Source organism: Bos javanicus, chromosome 8, assembly GCF_032452875.1.
Source record: "Bos javanicus breed banteng chromosome 8, ARS-OSU_banteng_1.0, whole genome shotgun sequence".
NCBI classification, from domain to species: domain Eukaryota; kingdom Metazoa; phylum Chordata; class Mammalia; order Artiodactyla; family Bovidae; genus Bos; species Bos javanicus.
Genome location: NC_083875.1, coordinates 70,352,221 through 70,377,446, shown reverse-complemented (window position 1 = coordinate 70,377,446; position 25,226 = coordinate 70,352,221). Strand labels below are relative to the sequence as shown.

At 53.4% G+C, this 25,226-nt stretch overlaps 1 protein-coding gene and 1 long non-coding RNA gene across 12 annotated transcripts in view; one reads left to right on the top strand and one right to left on the bottom strand.

Annotated features, from left to right (window-relative positions):
- The window catches only part of SORBS3 (sorbin and SH3 domain containing 3), a 42,594-nt gene that overhangs the window by 5,760 nt on the left and 11,608 nt on the right, over window positions 1-25,226 (bottom strand). For 2 of the 11 annotated variants that reach the window (XM_061426974.1, XM_061426976.1), the window contains exons 2-18: window positions 23,201-23,353; window positions 18,178-18,319; window positions 17,830-17,947; window positions 16,172-16,365; window positions 13,409-13,472; window positions 10,773-10,811; window positions 10,217-10,310; window positions 8,044-8,134; window positions 7,629-7,715; window positions 7,480-7,533; window positions 6,365-6,451; window positions 5,862-5,908; window positions 5,284-5,417; window positions 5,011-5,063; window positions 4,843-4,889; window positions 4,566-4,680; window positions 1,358-1,483 (exon numbers count right to left, since the gene is read on the bottom strand). In XM_061426974.1, coding sequence (XP_061282958.1) covers window positions 1,358-1,483; window positions 4,566-4,680; window positions 4,843-4,889; window positions 5,011-5,063; window positions 5,284-5,417; window positions 5,862-5,908; window positions 6,365-6,451; window positions 7,480-7,533; window positions 7,629-7,715; window positions 8,044-8,134; window positions 10,217-10,310; window positions 10,773-10,811; window positions 13,409-13,472; window positions 16,172-16,365; window positions 17,830-17,947; window positions 18,178-18,319; window positions 23,201-23,304 — 1,596 coding nt within the window. In that variant the 5' untranslated portion in view covers window positions 23,305-23,353. The other 9 variants (XM_061426972.1, XM_061426973.1, XM_061426978.1 and 6 more) reach the window with 9 other exon arrangements.
- Window positions 18,317-24,801, top strand: LOC133253346 (uncharacterized). The gene is made up of 2 exons (XR_009738289.1): window positions 18,317-19,183; window positions 23,799-24,801. It is a non-coding gene; the product is annotated as an uncharacterized LOC133253346 (long non-coding RNA).

The window sequence follows — 25,226 nt, the reverse complement described above, 5'->3', positions numbered from 1 at the left end:
GGCACCAGCTGGTTATATACAGGTCACACAGCTCCATGGCAGGTTGGTAAGGAGTACCGCGCAGGTGTTAGCACCACTGCCATGACTGGGTCCTTTCCTGCCTCCACCTTGGAGGTCATCACCGCATCCAAAAACAAACTCCCTGAGGACAGCTGGTGTGTCCCCAAGCCCACATACTGACTACTGTTAGTGGGGCTGTCCTAGGAAGGACGGTCTCCAGCCCCCCTCCTGCTCCCACCTCTCTCCATCCAGCCATCCCCTTCCTCCTCTCTCGCTAGGCCAGCTCTTCCAGGGCAACATTCACTAGGTGCATTCACGCCCTTTGCCCTCAAAATAAACCAAGAGAGACCAGTTCCCTTGCTTTCTGGGGCATTACTCCATTTTCTTTTTTTTCTTTGTTTTTGAATGTTTTGGCTGCACTGCATTGCACGTGGGAACTTAATTCCCTGACCAGGGATAGAACCTGTGTCGCCTGCATTAGAAGTGCAGAGCCTTAACCACTGGACTGTCAGGGAAGTCTCAACATTTTTCAAGCTTTCTGAACCATTATCTATAGTAAAAAGAATATGTTGTAACATCAATCCAGTACACCCACCCACACACACACACACACCTGTCTAAGAGTTGGATGAAATACCCTTTCTACATGCAAGGTATTCTAAGACTTCCATTCTATTATTTTTAAAATGCTGATGTGATCCTCACAGCCTACCAACCTGCAACTTGAGAAAAAGCACAACTACTCTAGAAGTTTTGAACATTTTAAAAATGGGCAAGGGACTTCCCTGGTGTTTCAGTGGCTAAGACTCTGCACTCCCAATGCAGGGGGCCCAGGTTCGGTCCCTGGTCAGGGAACTAGATCCCACATGCTGCAACTAAGACCCAGGACAACCAAATAAATTAAAATAAATAAACAAATAAAAATGGACAGGAGACTTCCCTGATGGTCCAATGGTTAAGAGTCCGCCTACCAATGCAGGGGACTCGGTTTAATCCCTGGTCAGGGAACTAAAATCGTACATGCCGTGGGGCAACCAAGCCCCCATGCCACAACTAGAGAGCCTGAGCACCACAACGACTGAGCCCACATGCTCTAGAACCCACGTGCTGTAACAGAAGCCTGTGTGCCACAACAAAGAGCCTATGCAGCAAAAAAAAAATAATAAAAGTAAATAAATTAAAATGGGCACAATTAAGGGAAATATATCCAAAGAGATTGAGAATAAAAATCTGAAACACTAGTGAAAATAGGTATATCTGATTTTTTTTTTAAAGAATATTTTTACTGCACACATTTACCTATGTCTTCAGCTGCCCTTACCCTGCCCCACCCCCCTTTCCCCCTGGCCAAGCGTACTTTTCTGAAGGAAAGCTCCACCTCCAGATCGCCCTTGAAGTTGTACTGGGCCACGGCTTCTCCATACTCCAGCACCTGGTAGGTCGGAGGCTTGATGGGCTTGGGAATCTCATCTGCTGGCAGCACCTGGAGGAAGAGAGGACATGTGATTCAGCTTGGGTATCAACTGGGCACAGACCTGGGCTCCTGGGGAAGCAATATGAGCAAGGTCTGTCCCCAGACCACACTGGAGACAGATACCAAACACAAGCCTGGGGGGAGCCAGCAGTGAGCACAGGGCACAGGGGTAGTCAGTCCCAGAATGCTTCTGGAGGAAGAATTTTCACCAGAAGTTATGTGGAGTGGGCATTATCAGAGTGGACAATGGTGGTGCAAACAGGAGAGAGTTTACATTGGGGCACAGAAGGATATGAGAGGTACCAAGGAGCAGGGAACTCCTGGTAGCCTGTTCTAAAAGGGAGGATCTACCATTTCACCACTGCTTAGAACCAAGTGTCCCTCCTTCCCCTCCACTTTTACCCCACCATGTGCCCAGGGTCCCCATGCTCTCGTCACTTCATCCTACTCAGAAAAATCAAGATGCTAATAAACTAGTTCATACTAAGATATAAAACTTCCTTGGTGGCTCAGACGATTGCCTGGTGGGGCAACAGTGCATGGAGTCGCAAAGAGTTGGACACGACTGAGTAACACTTCCGGCATTTCAAGATGTAAATGACTGATGATATGCAATACTGTATATACTTGTGGAACTTCAGGATCAGGGACATCGTTTTAAGGATAGAGGAGGTCTATTGATGCCTAGGAGATAAAGAGCCTGAAATAGACGACTCAATCGATGGGTCAAAGAGGAAGCCACAAAGAAATGACAATAGTCTGAGCTGAATGAAAAAAAACAAAAACAAAATATCAACATCTGTGGGTTGTAGGTAAAAGCTATGCTTAGAGAGGAATTTATAGCATTAAATGTTTACACTTAGGAGAAAAAGGTTTCAGATCAATAATCTGAACTACCACTCAAAGAAACTAGAAAAAGAACTTAACACAAGCTGAATAAAGGAAATAATGAAGAGGCAGAAATCAATGAAATTGAAAACAAAAGTAGAGAAAAATCAATGAAATCGAAAGTTGTTTCTTTGAAAAGATCCATAAAATTAACCAATTTCTAGCCAGAATAAGAAAAGACAGAGATTATCAATGTCAGGAATGAAGGAAAGGACATTACTTTGGATCACAATAAACTGTGGAAAATTCTGAAAGAGATGGGAATACCAGACCACCTGACCTGCCTCTTGAGAAACCTGTATGCAGGTCAGGAAGCAACAGTTAGAACTGGACATGGAACAACAGACTGGTTCCAAATAGGAAAAGGAGTATGTCAAGGCTGTATATTGTCACCCTGCTTATTTAACTTCTATGCAGAGTACATCATGAGAAATGCTGGGCTGGAGGAAGCACAAGCTGGAATCAAGATTGCCAGGAGAAATATCAGTAGCCTCAGATATGCAGATGACACCACCCTTATGGCAGAAAGTGAAGAAGAACTAAAGAGCCTCTTGATGAAAGTGAAAGAGGAGAGTGAAAAAGTTGGCTTAAAGCTCAACATTCAGAAAACGAAGATCATGGTATCCGATCCCATCACTTCATGGCACATAGATGGGGAAACAGTGGAAACAGTGGCTGACTTGGGGGCTCCAAAATCACTGCAGATGGTGACTGCAACCATGAAATTAAAAGACGCTTACTCCTTGGAAGGAAAGTTAGGACCAACCTAGATAGCATATTAAAAAGCAGAGATATTACTTTGCCGACAAAGGTTTGTCTAGTCAAGGCTATGGTTTTTCCAGTGGTCATGTATGGATGTGAGAGCTGAACTATAAAGAAAGCTGAGTGCTGAAGAATTGATGCTTTTGAACTGTGGTGTTGGAGAAGACTCTTGAGAGTCCTGTGGACTGTGAGGAGATCCAACCATTCCATCCTAAAGGAGATCAGTCCCGTGTGTTCATTGGAAGGACTGATGTTGAAGCTGAAACTCCAATACCTTGGCCACCTGATGCAGAGAGCTGACTCATTGGAAAAGACCCTGATTCTGGGAAACATTGAGGGCAGGAGGAGAAGGGGACGACAGAGGATGAGATGGTTGGATGGCATCACTGACTCAATGGACAAGGGTCTGGGTGGACTCCAGGAGTTGGTGATGGACAGGGAGGCCTGGAGTGCTGCGGTTCATGGGGTCACAAAGAGTCAGACACAACTGAGCCTCTGAACTGAACTGACATTAAGAGGATAATAACAAACATAGGTTCAATCCCTAGTCTGGGAAGACACCACATGCCTCGGGGCAACTAAGCTCGTGCACCTCAACTACTGAAGCCTGAGCACTCTAGACTCCGTGCTCTGCAACAAGAGAAGCCATCACAAGGAGAAGCCCATGGACCACAACTAGAAAGTGTAGTCTTACTTGCTGCAACTAGAGAAAGCCCAGTCGCAGCAATGAAGACCCAGTGCAGTCAAAAATAAATATTTAAGAGGATAATAATGAAATATTATGAACAACTTTATGCTGATATATCAGATAATCTGAAATTCCTTAAAAGATGCAAATACTCAATAACTCATAGCCCCATATCTATCAAACCCAGAACCTTGTCTCTGGATTCGGATTCTAGATTTTCTACTTAACAACTTGGCTCTGAACCGTAGTGCATCTGTAAAATGGGGGTGATCTTCTACTTTGCCAGGTTGATCGGGGGATTGAGGGAGGTGATACACAGGAAGGAGAGGACACAAGTATATGTGACTGGTGAACCGTCTCAGACTTCATATTCTTGTCAGTTGCAATTAGATTTCTTCCCAAAAGACAGCTGGAGATGTAGGTTTTGAGAGGTGGATTCTGAGTGGTGAAAGTGGGGGACTCTGAGAGGACTGATGGCCTCCAGTACAGGAACTGGGATTTTTTGTTCTTCCCCCTGGTCTGGGCTCCACCTTTAGGCCTTCGTTAACAAACATTTCCTGGAGGGCATGAATGAGGCTGAGACTTGGCCCCTACCCCAGCTCACAGTTTTAGTCTTAGGAAACTTGCCAGGTGTGAGGGAGCAGCCAGTTCTGGAGAGGTTCCCTGGCTGGTTAAAGGGGATCTGCATCCTCTAAGTCTCTGCAAACCCTTGCACCCTCCTGGCAGGGCCCCTTGCTTGTCGCCCCCACTCACCTCCACGTAATTAGCAGGGAAGATGCCCAGGCGGCCATGGTGCTCTCCCTCCAGCCAGTTCTTGTCCACCTCCTTGTGGATGTAGACAATGTCACCCTTCTTCAGAGTCAGTTCCCTGAAGGCCAGAGCAAGGACATTCAGCAATCTGAAGTCCTCAGGGTCCTCCAGACTCTGCCCAGTGTCCCCAAAATCCCTCCCCACCCTCTAGGGGGGCACACTGCAGTCCTGTCCTCCCAGGGACTGCCACAGGGAAGGCAAGAGGCAGAATGGTACTTACTTAGGGGACTGGGCCTGGAAGTCAAACTTGAGCCGGGCGGCCTTCCTCTGGGCAGGGGGAGAGGACAGAGCAGGTGACCTCAGTCATTCAGCCCGCAAGTAGGCAAGAGCAGTCACAGGGACCCACCCCAGGCCCTCCTTGCACCCTGATGGTCCCACCCGCCCTTACCTTCTTCTCTTCCTTCCTGGCAGGACTGCCCCCTGGATCAGAGGCACTAGGGTCTGTGGAGAAGCACTGCCTCAGCTTCGGAAGGCCATGTCTTGGGGGGCAGGGCTGGGATGGGGCTCTGTCCCCCCCTCCCTGCCCAGGACAGGAACCAGTGGGAACAGGGGGGTTCCGTGACCTTCCTGCCACCTCTGCAGGGGCACCAACTTATCTGGAGCAGTGGTGCTGGCAGAGGGGGCCGTCTGGGTGAGAACAAGAGCAGTATCTGGTTCTCACCTCGAGCTGAGGAAGGGTAGACAAAGTCCCTCCGACCTAGGAAGGGGCTTCCTCCATCCGCCATCCTGTGGGGGCTCAGGGAGGAACTCGGGTAAAGTGCATTCGGGGAGCTGGAGCTCCAGGCGGAGGCCGGGCTGCGCGGGGACGACGCAGGAGTGAGCCACCTGTCTGGAGCTTCACCCTCGACCCGGCTCCCCACTGCCCGCCCGAACGCCCCCCACCCTCACCACTCCCTCCCCCCATCTCCCCTACCCCACCCCTCCTTCTCTGGAGGCGTCTCCCAGGTCCCGGGCCCTCAGCAGGATGTCCTACTTCCCGAGTGGTCAAGGCCGGGAAAGGGTGCGGCCCGGGGGTGGGGGAGGCGGGAGTGAGCGCAGGATCCCTTCGCTGCTGCGACCCGAGTCCCCCCGGGCCGGGGAACCAGCTTCCCTCGGCGGACCAGGGACGGCCCCCCAACCCGGCCGACGAGCGGCGGATCGGGTCCCCGCCGGCCCCTCTCCGCGCTCCCGCCCCTCCTCCCGCCGTCGGCGTCCGGGGCTCGCCACCCCTCCCCGCGCCACGTCTCCACTGCCACTCACCGCGCTGGGGGCCGCGGCTCCCGGGACCGTCGGGGCGCCTGAGAGCTCTGTGCGGGAGACCGGCGCGGTCAAGGCCCGGGACGCCGCCTCCGGAAAAGTTTGCGGCCGGGAAGGGAGCGGGAGGGGGAGCGGGAGAGGAGGGGCGGGAGGGACGCGGGGCGGCGGGCCGGGAGCGGGAGGAGCGAGGAGCCGGGGGAGGGACGGCGGGTGTGGAAGGAGGAGGGAAGGCCGGGACATGGGGCCCCGGGGCTGAGGTCCCGGGGGCGAGGGACCCCGCCGGCTCCGGAGGGCAAGCTGACGTGGAGTCGGCCCAGGGAGGGCTCTTAGGGGTCGCTAGGAACAGTGATCGCCCCGCACTTTAGGGAGGAGACTTGGATGGAGTCGCCCAAGGTCGCGAGTGCAGCTGGAGGCGATGCCTCTCGTCGGCCTGCCCCTCCCACCAAAGCCATGCCCGGCGGCTCGGGGTTCCTGCGCCCACCAGGAGGGCCCCGGGGGGCCGGTACCTTGGGGGACGGCTGCCCAGTCTCTATTGCCCGCAGGTCCTTGTCCAGCTCGGCGCTCAGCTTGGCCAGCTCTCTCTCCAGCAGGACCTGGGGGCGGGTTGTGCGGAGAGACTTGGGCCAGGGGCAAGGTTGGGGGCGGGGAGTATACGGTGGGGGGCGCTGGCCTGGGCGAAAATCAGGTGTGAGAAGCCCAATGGCAACACGTCAAAGCTCGAGGCGCTGGGGTAAAGGGCAGGCTCAGGGGGCGGGGCCAGGCCAGGCTGACTACCTCTGGGCCTGCCAGGAGGTGTGTCTTGGGGTGTCAGGAGGGCCCTCCTTGCTGACCCAGCTCACCCATCCCTTACGACCAGGGTAACACTTCAGTATTTCCTGATGTGTTTCAGGACCAGGCTCCCTACTTCCTCTCCTGTCAAGTCTTTTATGGCCCTCTACAGCCTGGCTTCACTCTATCCAACCCTGCCCTCCCTCCCACAGCCAGTCCAGCTGATGAGTGTTACACACACACACACACACACACACACACACACACACCCTTCCAGCCTCTGCCTGTGTCACCCCCATCCTGGGCACCCCCTCTCTTTGCCTGGTCTCCAAGCTCCATCTTCCAAGAATACTTCCTGACAATTCCAGTCCACCCTGATCAGTCTCTTCTCAGCCTGCTGTGATGAATACACAATTTTGAACACGTGTTTACTTAGCACCTACTGTATGCCAGAGGCTTCCCTGGTGAGTCAGACGGCAAAGAATCTGCCTGCACTGCAGGAGACCTGGGTTCGATCCCTAGGTTGGGAAGATTCCCTGGAGATGGGAATGGCTACCCAACTTCAGTATTCTTGCCTGGAAAATTTCATGGACGGAGAAGCCTGGTGGACGACAGTCCATGGGGTTGCAAAGAGTCGGACATGACTGAACAACTAACACTTTCACACACTGTATGCCAGGCACTGTCCTGGATGCTGGGGGTACAGAGCTAAACCATATGGGACTGGAGAGGGTCAGAGTTTTGAGTCCATGGCCTTGGCCCATGGTCACGGGGACCTTGACCACCCAGAAAATCCCTCACTGGTCCCCCAACATACTGTGTCCACTCCCACCCACCTGCCCATAGTACGCACCTCAATGGGCTGGGAGGGCTTCTCAACAGGGTCGTCTACCAGTGGTTTCTTGGGCTAAGAGTGGGAAGAGTGAGTCAGAGGGGGTGAAATCGCTCCCCTAATGCACGATTTGAGGGTACATCCTTTTCCAGAGAACCAGGCCCACACACCTTCTGCCCAGTCTCTAGTTCTTGCAGAAACTGGTTCCAGGATTCTTCCGTCCAGACATTGTCCGCTTTCTCTTGGCGTCTGAGCACCTGCATGGCAGGGAGTAGGCATCAGGTTGAAGAGAGGGGTACTGGGACACTGGCCAGGCTTGAAAAGCAGGCTTTCAGCCACTGTCCACTTCCGTGCCCATCAGCACCCTCCCCAGAATTCCAGGATCTTCTGGCTGCACAGGCTCCAAGATGAAGAACAGCTTTACCTGTGCTTGCAGCAGAAAGCGAAAGTCGTTCAGTTGTGTCTGACTCTTTGCGACCCCATGGACTATACAGACTATACCGACTACTGCAGCAGAGAGCCTGACCAGAGAGCATGGTGATGGGAGAAGTGCTGGGCAGGGAGAGGGGATGCTGGGCAAGCTACCTGCTTTGAGGTCTGGTGCAGGGAGGAGGGTGCTCCAGGACTGCAACTGAAGGTGCTTCTAAGAGACTCTTCAGAGACGTCCCAGCTTCTTCTAAAGAAAGGCAAAGACATCTTTCAGTTTCGTTTTAGGGAAACAGAGGCAGGTGTGAGCACACAGTCCTGGAGAGGGAGCTGCACCCCCTCCCCACCTGCTCTGGGCTGTGGAAGCAGTGTTAAATAGTAAAATGTTATTAGCTCTGAATTCAAATTCCAGTCCCACCACTTAGCTGTGTCTCCTTTGGTCTCAGAGCCTCTGATTCAACACCTATGAGAATGACTCCCACCTTTATAAGGGTGTGGGGAATCTTAGGTGAGGGAACATACCTGAGACACCCAAGACAGGGGCTAACACATACACATCTGCTCCAGAAGTGGCCAGTCCCTTTCCTGCTGGCCTTGGTGAAATACCCTGCATTTGGCTTCTGTCTGGCCCCATGACTGTGGGTATGTATGTCTGTGCAGCTTCGATGAAGTTGGTCGCCATGACCAAGTGGTCTTGCACCCATACTCAAGGGTGTGAGACTACATCTTAGTTCCGGGAAAACCCAGGTCAGGGGAAAGAGCCTGCAGGCCTGACCCAGGAGCTCTGAACAAGTTACTTCTGCTCCACAGGTCTCAGTTCCCTGAGGTGCTAGATCATCGATGTCATCTGTCACAGTTACCTGAGTGTCCTTCCAGGACTCCCTTCTTGGCTGGCTGAAATCTTCCAGTTTCTGCTGAGTTTGAATATTTCCACCAAGTGGAACCACTGTACCAAGCTTATCAAGTGATGGAATGTCTGAGGGGAGGGGCAGGATTTGTCGGCTGTTACTATGACTCTACTCTAGGAAGAACATCACTAACAACAGTGATATGAGAATGGAATACATTGTTCCTAATTTAACATCACTAACAACAGTGGTATGAGAATGGAATACATTGTTCCTAATTTAAGGAAGCTGTAGTCATAATTGGAAGGACTGATGCTGAAGCTGCAGCTCCAATCCTTTGGCCACCTGATGGGAAGAACTGACTCATTGGAAAAGACCCTGATGTTAGGAAAGATTGAAGGTAGGGGAAGGGGACAACAGAGGACGAGATGGTTAGACAGCATCACTGACTCAATGGACATGAATTTGAGCAAACTCCAGGAGACAGTAGAGGACAGAGGAGCCTGGCATGCTGCAGTCCATGGGATCACAAAGAGTCGGACATAACTGAGCAACTGAACACCAACAACAACTAGTCATAATCAAGCTTGTATGATAATCATGTTTGTGGAGCTTGCAGTGTACTTTGATCTTCATGCCACCCTCTGATTCCCATTTAACAGATGGAGCTAGAGAAGCTTAGACTGGTTACCTTGGTCAAGGTCACGTGGCTAGTGCAGCACACTGGTTTGAATCCAGAGGTGCACGTGCGTGCTCAGTTGTGTCCAAATTTTGCGACCCCATGGACTGTAGCCCGCCAGGCTCCTCTGTCCATGGAATTTTCCAGGCAAGAATCCAGAAATCTGGGTCCAAATTTTGACCAAATCTTAGTTTCTACCTTATTGATGATGCCAAGAGCCACAGCCCAGTTAAGGCCAGGCTAATGAGGTCACTCTGTTCCCAGAAAGGAATCAGAAACTCATTAGTGACACTGTGACAGAGAGCCTCCTGATTCCTGAGGTTGGGCTGAGCCCCTGCAGCTCGGGCTGAGCCTGTGTGGTTTGCTTAGAAAAGATGCACTGCGTCCTTGACCTGTCTGCAGGGTTCCTCTCTAAGTGGCATCTGGGACAAAGCCTGTGATCCTCTATGCCCCTTGTTTTCTCGCAGGCTTCAGAATGGATGGCTGCAGGTCCACACCTAGCCACAGGCTACCCCGCTCTCCACCCCAAATGAGGCATGGACCTTTGGGGTGATGAATTCCTGCTGCCAAATACAGAGGCATCCCAGGTGGTCCTGACCACAAACAGCAGTCAGGTCATCCCCCTTCGGCTCTGGTGGCATGGAGGATCTCAAGCAGTGTGAACGCTGAGAAGGGGCAAAGCCATGAGCAGGAGCCTGCTGGCCTGGCGCGAGACTGTGCCAGCTGTGGCCACCAGGGGGTGCCAGTCCCCTCAAGGAAGCCAGCACCCCTCTGAAGCTCTGGGGCCCTCCCCTTGATGGCTCACCCGCTCAGAGGCGACATCTGGTTTGGCCTGGCAGGTGGTCTCTGCTGGGGCCCTGGATGCCTTGAGTCTGCAGAGGTGGCACAGGAAGAATCCACTGAAAGTGAGAGAAAATAAACAGGAGCGATGGAAGGTGAAAGCTGGGGTTGAGGGCACCTGGGTGACCATAGAAGGTTCTGGCCCACCCCTACCCACGCTCCTGGGTGGCTGGTGGGAACAGGGGTGATGCTCTGGACCAGTAACTATGGGCTGGGTGCCAAGAGCTTTACACTCTTTACCAAACCTTTGAAACATCTCTGGGGTGTTCCTGTTTTACACGTGAGAAAAGAGAGGCCCAGAGAAAGCAGAGCCAGGGCTAGGCATTTGCTGGACAGTGACTCAGGGGCTCTGAATTATTAATACCATGGACCAGGGGATTTGGAGCTCATGGAAATGGGCTGTACAAACTTCACAAGTTGAGCTGAGCCAACTGGGGAGCCCCAAAGCCAGGCGTGGCTGCAGGGAGGGGTAAATGCAGGCACCAGGCTAGGGCATGCCACCCCCCAACCCCTGCCTTCACCTTTGGGTGCCTCCTCGAAGGTCCAGTCCAGCTGTAGGTCTAGGGTAGCAGAAAGGACTCGATCAGGGTGGGGACAGCAAGCGAGGACAAGGATGGGGAGCCCTGGGAGGCAGCCCCAGAGGCTCCCAGTCCCTCCTGCCTAGAGCAGGGGCCCAGGGGCTGAGTCAGAGCCTAAAAAATGTCTCGAGGGAGGGAAGGAATTAGGAGGGCAGTTCTCAGGAGGGCTTGAAATGCCTCTGGCTGCCTTAGGACCCAAGCGAGCCAAGAGGGCAGTGGCCTTGCTCAAACCCTCCTGCCCCTCCCTCCCTACATTCCCACACACACCCTCTCCCTGACCTTTGGAGACCTGCCCTCGCCAGGTCAATTTAGAGAATTCCACTTCCCCTTCACCCTCTTGCCCTTTCTGCACCCTCTTCTAAATCTTCCCCCTTTGCCCAGACCCACTCTTCAAGGTGCTCAGGACTTTCTGGGGCCTCCAAGGAAGAGCTACTGACCAGCCAACCCTCTTGATTTCCTTGGAACACAGACACGTAACTACAGCCCTGACCTTAAATGCAAACCACAACCCCTCTCTCTGGATCCCACACCTTCCTCCAGTTCTTGGAGTTTTCTGCTTTCCTTTGCAGCCAACTACTGGCCATAAGGGGCTTCCCAGGTGGCGCTAGTGGTAAAGAACCCACCTACCAATGCAGGAGACATAAGAGACACAGGTTCAGTTTCTGGGTTGGGAAGATCCCCTGGAGGAGGGCAGGGCAACCCAGTCCAGTATTCTTGCCTAGAAAATCCCATGAACAGAGGAGCCTGGCAGGCTACAGTTCATAGGGTTGCATGCATGCTGGCCATAAGAAACTCAGTGTCTTCAATTCCACTTCCTGATAAGCAGGCTTTCAGCCTGAGCCATCCTTGTCAAGGACTCCAGTGACCTCCATGTTACCAGATCAAATAGTCAGTCCCACTTGATCAGCAGCAGCATCAGTCACACAGGTTCACTTCCTCCTTTAGAAATTTCTTGTCACTTGGCTTCAGGGAGACTCCTCTGGTTTTCCTCCTGCCTCCCAAGCTGCCCCTTCCCAGGCAGCCTAGTTGATTCCTGCCCATCTCTCCAAGCAAGTACTTCAGGGCTCAGTCCCTGGGCCTCTGTCTCTCCATCTCCCTGGGTGATCTGGTCCAGTCTTCTACCTTAAAAAATACTGTCTATTCAGGGACTCCTAACCTTAGCTGTACATCAGAGCTACTTGGGGAACCTTTACACCAAAAATCTCTTTGAGTGGGTGCTTGGTATTTCCATCTACAGCTTAAGCCTCACCCTAGAAACTACAGACCTGTTTATCAACTGCCCAGTGGCTCAGTGGTAAAGAATCTGCCTTCAATGCCAAAGATGCAGGTTTGATCACTGGGTGGGGAAGAGCCCTTGGAGAAGGAAATGGCAACCCACTCCAGCATTCTTGCCTGGGAAAATCCCATGGACAGACGAGCCTGGTGGGCTACAGTCCATGGGATCACTAAAGAGTCAAACATCAACTGCCACTTTTATGAACCGTATCTAAAACTGAAAGCCCCTTAAGACTTGCACACACACAACCCCTCCCTGCGTTTCCTGTGTGTATATACATTTATAAAGGGCAACTTCATGGACTCACTCAGGTTTAAAGTCATCCCTGACTGGTCTCTTTCATGCCACATCCAATCCATCATCAAATTACCATGATTCTGTCTCCAGAATTCCATCAGGCCCGCTGCTACTGCCCTGATCTGAGACACTGTCGTCTTTAGCCTGGATTCTGGACAGACCTCCTGACTGGTCCCTTGCCTCCACCCGGCCCCATCTCTTCCCCACCTGGCAGCCAGAGGGAGTCACTTCAGCCACCACCTGTCAGAGCCTGTCACTCACTCTTCAGCTCAAAGCCTCCTGGGGGCTCCTCAGTTCTTATAGAGTAAAAGCCCAAGGCCCTGGGTGACCTGACCCCAGCATCTTTGGGTTCCATCTCCACCACGTGCCCCTCTCACTGCAGTCCAGCCCCTCTCTGTGGCCCCAGAACAAATCTGGCCTGCTCTGCCTCAGGGTTCCCCAGGCTCCCCATGCAGTAACACTCCTCCCCTAGCCCTGCAGGGACAACTCCTTCACAACCTTAGCTCTCAGTTCAGAAGCCACTTCTCAGGGGCCTTTCCTGACCAGCCCGCGTGAAGTGGCAGCCTTCCTGCCCTGGGCACCCTCCCGACCTTTTCTCCCTAGCCCTTACCACCATCTGCCATATTAAATGTCTGTGTGTTTACTCTGTGACGCCTTCTGTCTTAAGCTTCGCTAAGGCAGGAACAACCTTTGTTTGTTCCCTGTTTTGTCTTTAGCACCTAGAAGAGTAGTCAGCAAACAGCAAGTGCTGAACACACGGTTAAGGGACTGACTGAACGAATGTGTGACTGCACGGCTTCCCAGACCCTCACTGGGGACAGCGTCTGGTCACTGTTCCCCATACAGGGAGGAGATTGGCGGTTCCCTCCTTTGGTCTGTTTTAGCGACCACTTACGACAGAGCCTGGGGTGAGTGGAGACACTTTCCGGACAGGTTAAGTCTCCTTGTCCGCCTCTCGCTCCCAAGCCCACTCAGGCAGAGAGAGGGCCCCAGAAAGGGGTCTCACCCGGCATTTTGCGGTGGATCTGCTTGAACATTCTTCGGTACCAGTCTCTGGGGCTGTCAACACTCTGGGATCAAAGAAGGCAAAGTCAGGCCACCCTCCCAATATCAAGCCACAGACATTTTTCCTCACTGAGTCTTTTCTCTGGCCACCCTTGAAGCCCCCCTGGGTGGGCTGTTGTGACATCTTTAGTAACAATACCTCCATGTAGTTTGTTATGTTTGAGTAAGATATATAGAAGGGGTCTTCCCTGGTGGTCCAGTGGTTAAGACTCAGTGCTCCCAATGCAGGGAACATGGGTTCAATCCCTGGTTGGGGAACTAAGATCCCATGTAGCATGGCCAAAAAAATTTTTTTCAATTATAAAAAAAAATACCCAGATATATGGAAGAATCTCCACCAATGATGAGCCTTAAATTGTGAGATCTGGGGTGGCTTATATTTTTTTGTTTTTATGTATTTCTGATGATTCTACAAAGAATATGTGTTTCTATGTAATGAAAAATAAACAGTATTGGTGGGGGGTAGGGTAGGAAGGTATTTCACATCCTCTACCTCACCTGGTAGAAGCAGAAGATATTAAGAAGAGATGGCAAGAATACACAGAAGAACTGTACAAAAAAGATCTTCACGACCCAGATAATCATGATGGTGTGATCACTGACCTAGAGCCAGACATCCTGGAATGTGAAGTCAAGCGGGCCTTAGAAAGCATCACTATGAACAAAGTTAGTGGAGGTGATGGAATTCCAGTTGAGCTATTCCAAATCCTGAAAGATGATGCTGTGAAAGTGCTGCACTCAATATGCCAGCAAATTTGGAAAACTCAGCAGTGGCCACAGGACTGGAAAAGGTCAGTTTTCATTCCAATCCCAAAGAAAGGCAATGCCAAAGAATGCTCAAACTACCGCACAATTGCACTCATCTCACACGCTAGTAAAGTAATGCTCAAAATTCTCCAAGCCAGGCTTCAGCAATATGTGAACTGTGAACTTCCTGATGTTCAAGCTGGTTTTAGAAAAGGCAGAGGAACCAGAGATCAAATTGCCAACATCCGCTGGATCATGGAAAAAGCAAGAGAGTTCCAGAAAAACATCTATTTCTGCTTCATTGACTATGCCAAAGCCTTTGACTGTGTGGATCACAATAAACTGTGGAAAATTCTGAAAGAGATGGGAATACCAGACCACCTGACCTGCCTCTTGAGAAACTTGTATGCAGGTCAGGAAGCAACAGTTAGAACTGGACATGGAACAACAGACTGGTTCCAAATAGGAAAAGGAGTATGTCAAGGCTGTATACTGTCACCCTGCTTATTTAACTTATATGCAGAGTACATCATGAGAAACGCTGGACTGGAAGAAACACAAGCTGGAATCAAGATTGCCAGGAGAAATATCAATAACCTCAGATATGCAGATGACACTACCCTTATGGCAGAAAGTGAAGAGGAACTAAAAAGCCTCTTGATGAAAGTGAAAGAGGAGAGTGAAAAAGTTGGCTTAAAGCTCAACATTCAGAAAACGAAGATCATGGCATCCGGTCTCATCACTTCATGGGAAATAGATGGGGAAACAGTGGAAACAGTGTCAGAATTTATTTTTCTGGGCTCCAAAATCACTGCAGATGGTGACTGCAGCCATGAAATTAAAAGACGCTTACTCCTTGGAAGGAAAGTTATGACCAACCTAGATAGCATATTCAAAAGCAGAGACATTACTTTGCCAACAAAGGTCCATCTAGTCAAGGCTATGGTTTTTCCTGTGGTCATGTATGGATGTGAGAGTTGGACTGTGAAGAAGGCTGAGCGCCAAAGAATGGATGCTTTTGAACTGTGGTGTTGGAGAAGACTCTTGACAGTCCCTTGGACTGCAAGGAGATCCAACCAGTCCATTCTGAAGGAGATCAGCCCTGGGATTTCTCTGGAGGGAATGATGCTAAAGCTGAAACTCCAGTAGTTTGGCCACCTCATGCGAAGAGTTGACTCATTAGAAAAGACTCTGATGCTGGGAGGGATTGGGGGCAGGAGGAGAAGGGGACGACAGAGGATGAGATGGCTGGATGGTATCATTGACTCCATGGATGTGAGTCTGGGTGAACTCCAGGAGTTGGTGATGGACAGGGAAGCCTGGCGTGCTGCGATTCATGGGGTGGCAGAGAGTCGGACACGACTGAGCGACTGATCTGATCTGATCTGATCTGACCTCACTTGTGACGCCAAAGAACCTTGGGAAGCAGAGGGCTATGTTACTAATCTGAGTTTCCGATAAGGAACTAGAGGCAGACAGGTGGCTCAGGATAGGCCTGGGAGTGGTGGAAGGGCAGGTCCTTCCAGCATGAATCCTTCAGATCCTCCAAGCTTGCTGCTCCATCAGGCCTCACTCAGGACTCTCTCGTTCACCCATTCAGTCAGTCACTTACTCAGCAACCACTTCACCAGTGCCATGCCAGGCCCAGGGCCGTGAATGGGGCAGCGGGGCAGTCCCTGCCAGGGTCAGCCCTTACAGTAGTGGCTCTCTACCACTGAGAACCTACGGGGTAGTCTAGAACTGCCCACCCCCACCCCCCCGCCAAAAAAAAAATCACTTGTGCAACTCAGACATGCCAGAGTGCTCATAATTTTATGGGGCTCATGATGCCCCAGACCCATAATGGTTGAACCCCTGCTTTAGTCTGGTATGGTTTGGGAACAGCCTTTGTATCAGAGGTGGAGCTCAGGGTGGACCCCTGGGCCCCACCTATCAGCAGCCCCAGCCCTGGACTCACAGATCGGGGCGCAATTGGCATGCCGCTCTCATCCACGGGTCCGATGCCCTCATACTTGACCCAGCGCTTGTCCCGCCGTTTGCTGTCCTTGGTCCATGTGGCTGACCACTTCTGGGAATGCTGGGAGGCAGGGGTCTTCTGGTTCCCAGGGGGCCGGCTCCCAGGACCCGGCCAGGTCTGATACCAAGCAGGGTCTGTGGGGGACATGGAGAGGAGCTTCAGCAAAGAGGCCCCACCTAGGCTTGTTTGTCCCTCATCTCCTCAGACCACTGAGCCCTGTGGGTTCAAAAGTTTCAACAACTCCTTGTTTGTCTAAGTTGATGACGCAGACTCTACAAATGTCCCCATCCTTGGCAGGACCACAGGGCTCTGTTTGTTTACTTTTTAGTTAAAGTGAATGAAAATGGATTTTATCTTGAGAAATCTATGCCCGTTCCCAACCCACCCTGCTTTGTTGGGGATGTCCTCAGAGTTTTTAGAATGAGAGCTAGAATTGTCACATGCAGAGAATGCTAGAGGCATCTCTAGCTGGGGAAGACAGTGGGGTGTGGCAGAAAAGGGCTGGGGGCTGGGGGCAAAGACCTGAATGCAGACCTATTGGCTGTGTGTCTTAGGCACAGCAATCAACTTCACCGTGCCTCTGTTTCCAACTTCTGTAAAATGAGGGTAGTCACAGCAGAGCTGCAGGGAGATCTAATGTGTGTGACTGTGTTCAGGACAGTGCCTGAACATAATCGACAAACCAGGGGCAGAAACTCACTCACCAGCACCTTTGGCCTCCGGGTGTAACAACAAAAGGGCTTCAGGGCAGGATGGACCAGTGTTTGAACCTCAGCTCAGCCTTTGTGACTGAACATCCCTACGGGTCCTTCACTGAGAAGATGCTAATAATGACACCTTATCTTGCTAGGCTATGGAGGGATGAAGTGAGGTAAGACCTGGAAAGTGTCTTTACAGTGTCCAGGATTTTCTATGTGCTTACTGACTATTTGTTAAATGTGTAAACTACTCAACACATTGGCTGCCTCAAAGGAATGCTCTATAAATGTTGCCATCCTTCTAAAGAGAGGGGCCTTGGGGGTGGACGTGCACACAGGAGGCTCCAGGAATCTCCCAGACCCCGTGGGCTGGGTTGGGCTGGGCTGGGCTGACTCATAGGAGCCCAGGAGCTGGCAGAGTCCCAGAGCTGTCTCTGCAACCTATTGCTGGGCTGCTGCATAAAGATGGGGGATGGGGGCAGCCCTTAGGGGGCATGTCTTGTGTTCAGCGCCCATCCCTTCTTCAACCCACCTATGCTCACATTCCTTCAGCCTCCATTCCCAATCCAAGCCATCCCCTGGCCTGCTGGAGGTCCCCCTGGCCTAAGGCTATGTTCCCTGCACATTTCCTTCCCCCTGGCACTGGGTGGGGGAGGCAGGGGAAGGGATGTGTCAGCCTGGTCTCTACCACAGCAGTTTCACTCTTACAGGCCAGCACGTGCCTACAGGGAGGGGTGGTGAGCTGAGCTCACTGGCCCCAGGGCCTTGAGAGACTTTCACCCACCTCCTGTCCCTCCACCTGACCCAGGGTGAGTGCCAGAAGGCTGAGCCCAAGAACCTCTGACTGAACCCCTCTCCCCAACCCCTAACCCTGGAGCTGGTTTTCCCAAGCAGACCCACCTGGGTGTCTGGAAGCATCTCTCCTCGGTTGGAAGTACCCATTGCACACGGTCCTGGGCGCAGGGTCATGGAACTGGAAATTAAGGGTGTTGGAGCCACCATTCCGGATCACAGGCACCTGTGGGGAGGGGCCAGGAGCAGCAGCTCAGGCCCAGAGGGTTCTGCAGGTGGGCAGGAGGGATGGCTAAAAGATGAGGGCTGGACCCTGTCTGGTGAACCAGCGAGGCTCTCTAGAGCTGTCATCCACCCCCCTTCCCGCGCTGATCCTCCTGCTGCCCCCTGACCTGTCCTGAGCCCCCTTCCCCAACTAGGGGCCCATAGTACCCGCTCCCTTGCTGTCTCACTCACCCGTGTCCCCCGGGCGGATGACCCTACGTGGGCCAGGAGGTGGCCCGGGATGAAGTCATCCAGGCTGAGCCCAGCTGGGAGGCTGTAGGGTGGGGCCTGCATGCTCGGGTCAGGGCTGGAGAGCTGCTCCTCGGCGTGTCCTCTGTGGGGAAGGAAGAAGTAAGGGAAGCCCTGCTGGGTCCAGGCTGCCCCTGTCCTCTGGGTTCAACCTTGGGGCTGTGGGAGGGAGGGGGTCGGGCCAACTCGGTGGGAGCTCAGAGACCCAGGAAACAGGCCGCTGTGGGCACCCGCCTTCAGGCTGCCCGTGCAGGCTCCTAGAAGCACAATGGGCTGCTTGTTAGGCCTCAGGCAGGAGCTCTGGGTGGGAGTGGGGGAGGGGGAGGCCGGGCAAGGAGGAGGAGGAGGGAGGCTGGCTGGGAGCACACCTCCAGCGGCCTGCCCCTCTGGGGCTCTCACTGAACAGCACGGCCCTCTCCCCCAGAGGGAAGGCAGAGGGAACTGGGGCAGCTGGAAGAGGCGGGCCCGGGTACCAGGACTTTGTTTCAGTTCCCTCTGCCACCCCCAGGCCCCGTGAGCATCTGCTTGCCAGAGGGCACAAAGGGTTAGTCAGGCAGTGGGGTGGGAAGCGGCCACCCGCCCACTGCCCAGCGGGGCCAAGATTCTAGGGAGGCTGGGCATGTCCAGTCCGCAGGAACCATTTGTTCTGAGCTCAAAGTAGTATCAGCTCCCTTCTTTGGCCTCTTGGCTCAGACCGAAGCCTCACAGGACTCAGGGTGCCATGAGGGGTCAGGCAGCTTGGGCCGGGGCTTGGGCTGGACAGCGAGTTAGTGGGTGAGCGGGGAGTTGGCCAGCTCCAGGGAGGTGGTGCTGTCACACACACGCACACACACAGAGGTGTGCACACACCCCACTTTCTCCTACACCTCCAGGCTGTCTTTTGGACAGAGGGTCTTCCAGGGAGCATCATGCCAGACTGGCCAGCTGGGTCCTTCCACCCCAGGCAAAGGTGAGGTCAAGAGACAGGGCTCCCACATTCAGGAGAGGAGGCAATGGGGATTTTCTACCAGAGAGCCGAGCTGCCCAGGCCGTCTTGTCCCCCCTCACCTGTCCTATTGAACGTGGCCAGAGGCTGAGCCAACCTCGGCCACCTTCTGGCGCTGGACCGGTTCTGGCACTTTTGTTTAGAGTTAAGGCTTGCGTGTGCCTGTGGGATCTAGGGGCTCCAGGAGGGTGGCAAGGACCTTGTGAGGTGCTGTTTGTGTAGCATGGAGTGTTAGCACGGTGGATACTTAAGATGGTGGATGGAATGTAAGAACGTGGCTTGTGCAGGGTTACTGGGTCGGGGATCATATGAGCAGTATGGGAATTATAAGTACAGAGGAGGTTCAGCTGAATAGTAGGTGGGAGGTATGCAGTGGGAGGCGGTGTGCAGCTGGGGGGTCACACGAGCAGTGTAAGTGTTGTGAAGACCAGAGCGGATGAACGTGCCTTGGGGGCTGTGACTACTGCTGTACCCAGTTTCTGCTCAGCCATGGTGGGGCTGTAGGGTACAAACAAAGCTGGGGGCAGCTCTCTGACTTTAGTCAGGGAGTGGCAATTCCTTCTGACATTTGAGCAGACCTACTGGGGACACAGCTTTTCCGGGCCCATCCCTAGCTGGGGTGGTGGGGGAGAGTGAATGGCTGAGGCTGGAGGAGGGGCAGCTCACCAGCTGGATCCAATTAGGACTCCTACCAAAAGCAAAACAGGCAGACACACCCCAGTTCCCGGCTACTCTCCCTCTCTCTGCGGGGGAAACTGAGGCAGGGGAGAGTAGGAGATCTGGAGCCCTGAGGCATGCTGATTCCTAGCCGCAACCCCACCCTAGACAGCTGACAACGGAGGCCAAAATGCAAGGTCAGCACAGGCAGCCCTGATCATCAGCTGACCCAGCCTCCTTCCCTCTCATTGCCATACCCTGTTGCATTCCCTGAGAACTGCCCTGCAGGAGGAAGAGGCCCGTAGGAGGTCTGATTCTTCAGATGCTGCTCATCCTTGGTCGCCCAGCTGTCTGACTCTCCCTAACACAGCACCCTGTGATGCACCTCTCAGGATATGCAGGAGTGGGTGGGGAAGGATGGGCTAAGTGTTCCTCTCGTACCAGGAGGTGATAAGGAGGACTTCTCATAGGGAGGATAGAGGCACTGGGGTAGTGGGTCCCGCATCTGGCAGAGAACAGAGGGGGACAGCAAATCCCCAGGTTCTCCCTGAAATCGGGCAGCCCTTCCCCGCTAACGGCTGAAAAACATGAAATAGCCCACTGTAGTTGGCAGACTCCTCCCTCCCTCCAAGAACTGCCTTGACTTTGGGGGCTTGCGCCTTAGGTGCATCCCAGGGGTATTTTCCAGCTACAAGTCCACGTGGACAAGTTCAGGTTTTCTCGACTTTCGTCTCATCTGGATTAAGGGGGGACTTCTCACCTCTTTCCCTCCCCCAGAGTTTGGGACCAGGACCCCCGAGGGAGGGGCTTCCCGCGTTCCCCCGGGTTGGAGTGCGGGTCCCTCCCCGACTGCAGCCCCCGCCTCCTCTCCGCCACCTCTCCTCCGGGGCACCTACCTTCCCAGGAGAGCAGGTGGAGGGGACTGCGGACGCCCGAGAGGACACAAGAGCATCTCTGCGCGGCTCCTGCCTGGCGCGGCCGCGGCGGGCCCTCGGGGAAGGAGGGCAGGGAGAAGTCCGGGCTGTGCCGTCCGCCCTTGTGACCCGGTCAGGACGGGCTCCACGAGGCTGGGCGCCCGAGGAGGAAGAGGGGGATCGGCGGGGCCGGAGAAATGGGGACGAGGGCGAGCGCTGGGAGCAAGGACCGTGAGAGGCGCGCGGGGCCGGCAGGCGTGCGGGCGGAGTGTGTCTCTCCCTGTGATCTGGCCCCTGGGCCGGACTGGGGTGGAGGGCGGGGGCTCCGGCCGGCTGGGGCGCGAGAGAGCTCCCCGTCGGGGTGCGAGCGGGCGGGCCGCGGGGACGCTGTGGGCCTTGCCGGGGGCCGGGTCGGCCGCGAGGCGGCGCCGAGAGAGGCGGTCCAGGGTCCCCAGGGAGACCGCTCCGGTTTCCCAGCTGCTTCCCCCGCCTCCACCGCAGGGCTGGCGTCGGGCGGGGGCGGGGGCCAGCGAGCGGCACTCAGAGTTTCCAGCGACATTTCCAGCGGGTGGGAAGGGAGCCGCTGCTCGGCGGAGCCAGGACAGAGAGCAGGAGTGATTAAAGAACCCGGGTCGAGCCAGCCACTGATACGGGACCCGGATGCAGACAGGCTGGGGCCGGGATAAGGTCGCTGCACGGACAGAGTGGCCTAGTGGGCCGAGTTAAGGCCCGACCGTTTCCCTCCTCTCTTGAAGACAGAGTTTGATTGCGTGAGTGCGCGTCCCAGGCGTGTGCACACAGAAACACACACACACACATACACACACACACGCGTGCACTGGCCAATGGGCGGATGCTCACACACGTGCAGGCCCCGCGGAGGACAGCCGCGGGAGGAAATTGGACCGAGGCAGCGGCCCGCTGGGCGTGTCGCGCCCCTGAAGAGGATGAGGGCGAGGTCCCTTTGGCAGGGATGGGGTTACCGGGGTCTTGGTGTTCCCATACACCGTATTTGTTTTGATCTTGCTGCTTTTCCGCTGTTCCCACTGCTTTGACACCGGTCCCAAGAGCCCGGGCCCATTGGCTCTCATCCCCTCTGGCCATGCCCACTACCCCTTCTCCCCTGTGTGAGAGAGCCTCTGTGCCGGCACAGAGCCTGTTATAGTGAAGGTTTGATGAATGCTTTACTATTAATGAATGCTTACTGCTAGTGGACAGACTCTGGGATGCTACTTCTTAGTCCTTGGCTTGGCTCTGAGACCCCATGCCCCAAATCAACTAAATCGTACATACCTGCTGGGCAATCTCAGATCTACTTTGGAAGCGATCAATTATAGATTATGAAAATATGGAACCATTTGTTAGGACCTACAGGGAGTTAGGGAGCTTCCCTAGTGGCTCAATGGTAAAGAGCCTGCCTGCCAATACAGGAGAATGGGTTGGATCTCTGAATGAGGAAGATCCCTTGGAGAAGGAAATGGCAACCCATTCCAGTATTCTTGCCTGGAAAATCCCATGAACAGAGCAACCTGGCAGGCTGCAATCCAGAGAGTCACAAAGAGTCGGACACAACTTAGCAAATAAACGGTAACTAGGAGTTAGACTGGTACTCTGAGGCCACCATGCACTTCAGAGTGTTTCCCATTCAGTACAAAAGTTGAGAAGGAAGGGAATGGAGAAAGATGAAACCTTATTTTTAAATCCCTACCATCACAGATACTATTAGCTATATCATTCCCTGATTCAAGTTAAAAAAGCTGTCTGCTTTGCGGTGAACCAGCTTGAAACAATCTCACATGTAAAGCGCGGAAGGAGGGGAGGTTTAGGTTAAGAAGCTAGAGAAAGAGAGAGGCGTGCCACCTAGCTTCCAGTGTCTGCAGGGCTGCTGCGTGGAAACTGTCTGGCTGCACTGGCAGACCTGGCACCACTGGGTACATACTCCAAGGCAGATCCAAGGTCTCCAAGAAAGAGCTTTTAAATGATTTCAGGAGTTCCAAGTCTGCCAATTGTGGGGAATCTTCATAAAAGTAATTATTGCACTGAGTACCCACTCCAGTATTCTTGCCTAGGTATTTCGACAGAGGAACCAGGCAAGCTACAGTCCACAGGGTCACAAAAGACTCGGACAGGACTCAGCAACTAAACAACAGCAGGGAGCTGAACCAGATCACTTTGAAGACTCTCTGATTCTCCAGGAAAGCTGTAGGGATGGGCATGGGCGGGGTAACCTCTGCCCACAGCAGTCAGCGTCAGAGAGGAGGGAGGAGCTTTGAGAGTACCTGAGAGCAGGCGGCAGTGCATTGCCCTTCCCCTAAGGCTCGGACACCTACTCACCCCCAGGCACCACCCTCTTCCCTCCTTGAGGGACAAAGCTTGTGCCCATCTCCCTTGTCACCAGTTTTTTCCCCACCTGTCAGGATCCTGGTGATTAAGGGCCACATCTCTTTCGTGTTCTTCCTTGTTCTCCAAAGATGGTGAAGCTGACGATCTTCCTACTCCAGGAATCCTGGCCATACCCGCTTCTCACCAGCAGCAAGCTTCTCTTATTCTCTAGGGCTCTGACCTGGACTCCAAGATAAATATTTAATGTAGAGGGTGCAGCTGAGCCGACATAGGTCCCCAGCTTCCTGTTTCTCACAAGGGGGAGGAGGCAGCCATGGGCGAGGAGCGGGAGATTGGCTACCAGCCTCATCTCTATAGGAATGGGGAGTCCAGTAACCAGCTTTGTAGGAGGCAGTGGGGGAAGCTCTGCCGGAGACCTGAGCTGCTTTGACTTCTGCCTGTCTGCTTCAGGTCCTGCTGGGCTTATCACCTTCTGTCTCAGGTCAGAACCTGCTGTGCCATGGTGCCTGTAGGAATCATTCTCCTTCTGAGAGTCAGAGGCTGTGTACTTGGACCAAGGAGGAGCTCCCTCCAACCCACAGCCTCATGGAAGAGAGGATGAGCAATCGGTGGGAGCACAGAGTCTAAGGAAATGAACTGACGCCTCCTTTTCTGCTCATCTTTAGGGAGAAGAATCCTTTCTCTTTGAAAAGTGGGAGATTAAAAGGAAAAGAGTCGCGACATCCAGAGATTCAACCCCAAGCCAGGTGTCTGATTTCTCAACTCCTCCTGCCAGCCTCAGCTCGCTGGCTGCTGGCCTGATGGGGCAGAGAGCTGGCATGGCTCAGGGAGAAGCTGAGGTTAGGGAGGGCCATCCCAGGTGACCGGGCTGTCGCCAACACAGAGCAGATTCCTTTCATCCCAGTGCACTCTCTCCTCTGGCGACTGCCTTATCGCCTGACAGGGACCTCCTCCCTCTGACTCTTCCGGGGCTCTGGCACCATCTTTTGTCAGGGGGGCTGCTGCCTGTGTCTTCTCAGAGCCACCTGAGCCATAGTAAACACTGTTACATAACCGCTCTGTTTTTTCTAGCTATCTGATCCTGGTTGGCCGCGTGCCCCGCCCCCACCCTGCCCCCTGAGGCCGCCACCTTTTGTTCCATGGATTATCCCCCCACGGCCCCCATGTCAACTGAGGTCTGTCCACGCCTGCCACACTCAGGGATGATTAGCCAAGAGACTACTGGTAGATGTTATGCTCTTTACATGGAAGGGGAGAAGAGGGTAGGTGTTCATACAGGAATGTGGGTGGCTCTGAACATCAGCCTCAGTCACCAAAAGAAAAGATGAATGGAAAGAGCATTTAAGTAGCTTTTTAATGTAAGTGAATACGGTGAGCGGAGAATTCAGTTTCGTTTCTCAAGTGAGAAAAAGTAAGCCAGGCATCCCAGAAGACATAAACCTGGACTCTCAGCAATGTGTGTATCTGCCTGTGGCTGATTTATGTTGATGTGTGGAAGCAACTGTGGAGTCTTGCCCCAAGGCCACAGGTGCGAGGCCTTGCACCAAGGCCACAGAAGTGGAGCCCAGAACAAAGGTCACCTCTGAAGCTGACTGAGCCCCCTTGTAATCTTGCTCAAAGTCCCCCTGATCATCACCAGCAAACTCCCTGACCCATATTAGGCAAAAATGGCCACCCCAGTGCTCATCCTATAGCATCCTAACCAATCACCTAAAGCTGGCCTTTTGGCAGGAATTTTGTCTTGAGGCTATAAAAATTGGCCACTAACCCACGAAAAGCATTGGCTTTCCCTGGTCTGTCAGGAGGTCGGCCCACTGCGTTTGCAAGTACCCACATTATCTCTGCTCTTTGTTCTTAATAAACTCACTGCCTTCTGAAATGCTCTGTCTGGAAATTCTTTTCCAACCCATGCTAGGACTGCCTCAACAGAAACCAACACAATATTGTAAAGCAATTATCCTACAATTAAAAATAATTTTTTTTTTTTAAAAGAAGACCCTGAACTCTCAGTTCTTGAAGAGTGTCTGGTGCTGGGAGTCTGGAGTCTGAATGTCACAGTCAGATCAGCCCTAAACAGCCAAGTGGCCCCCTGG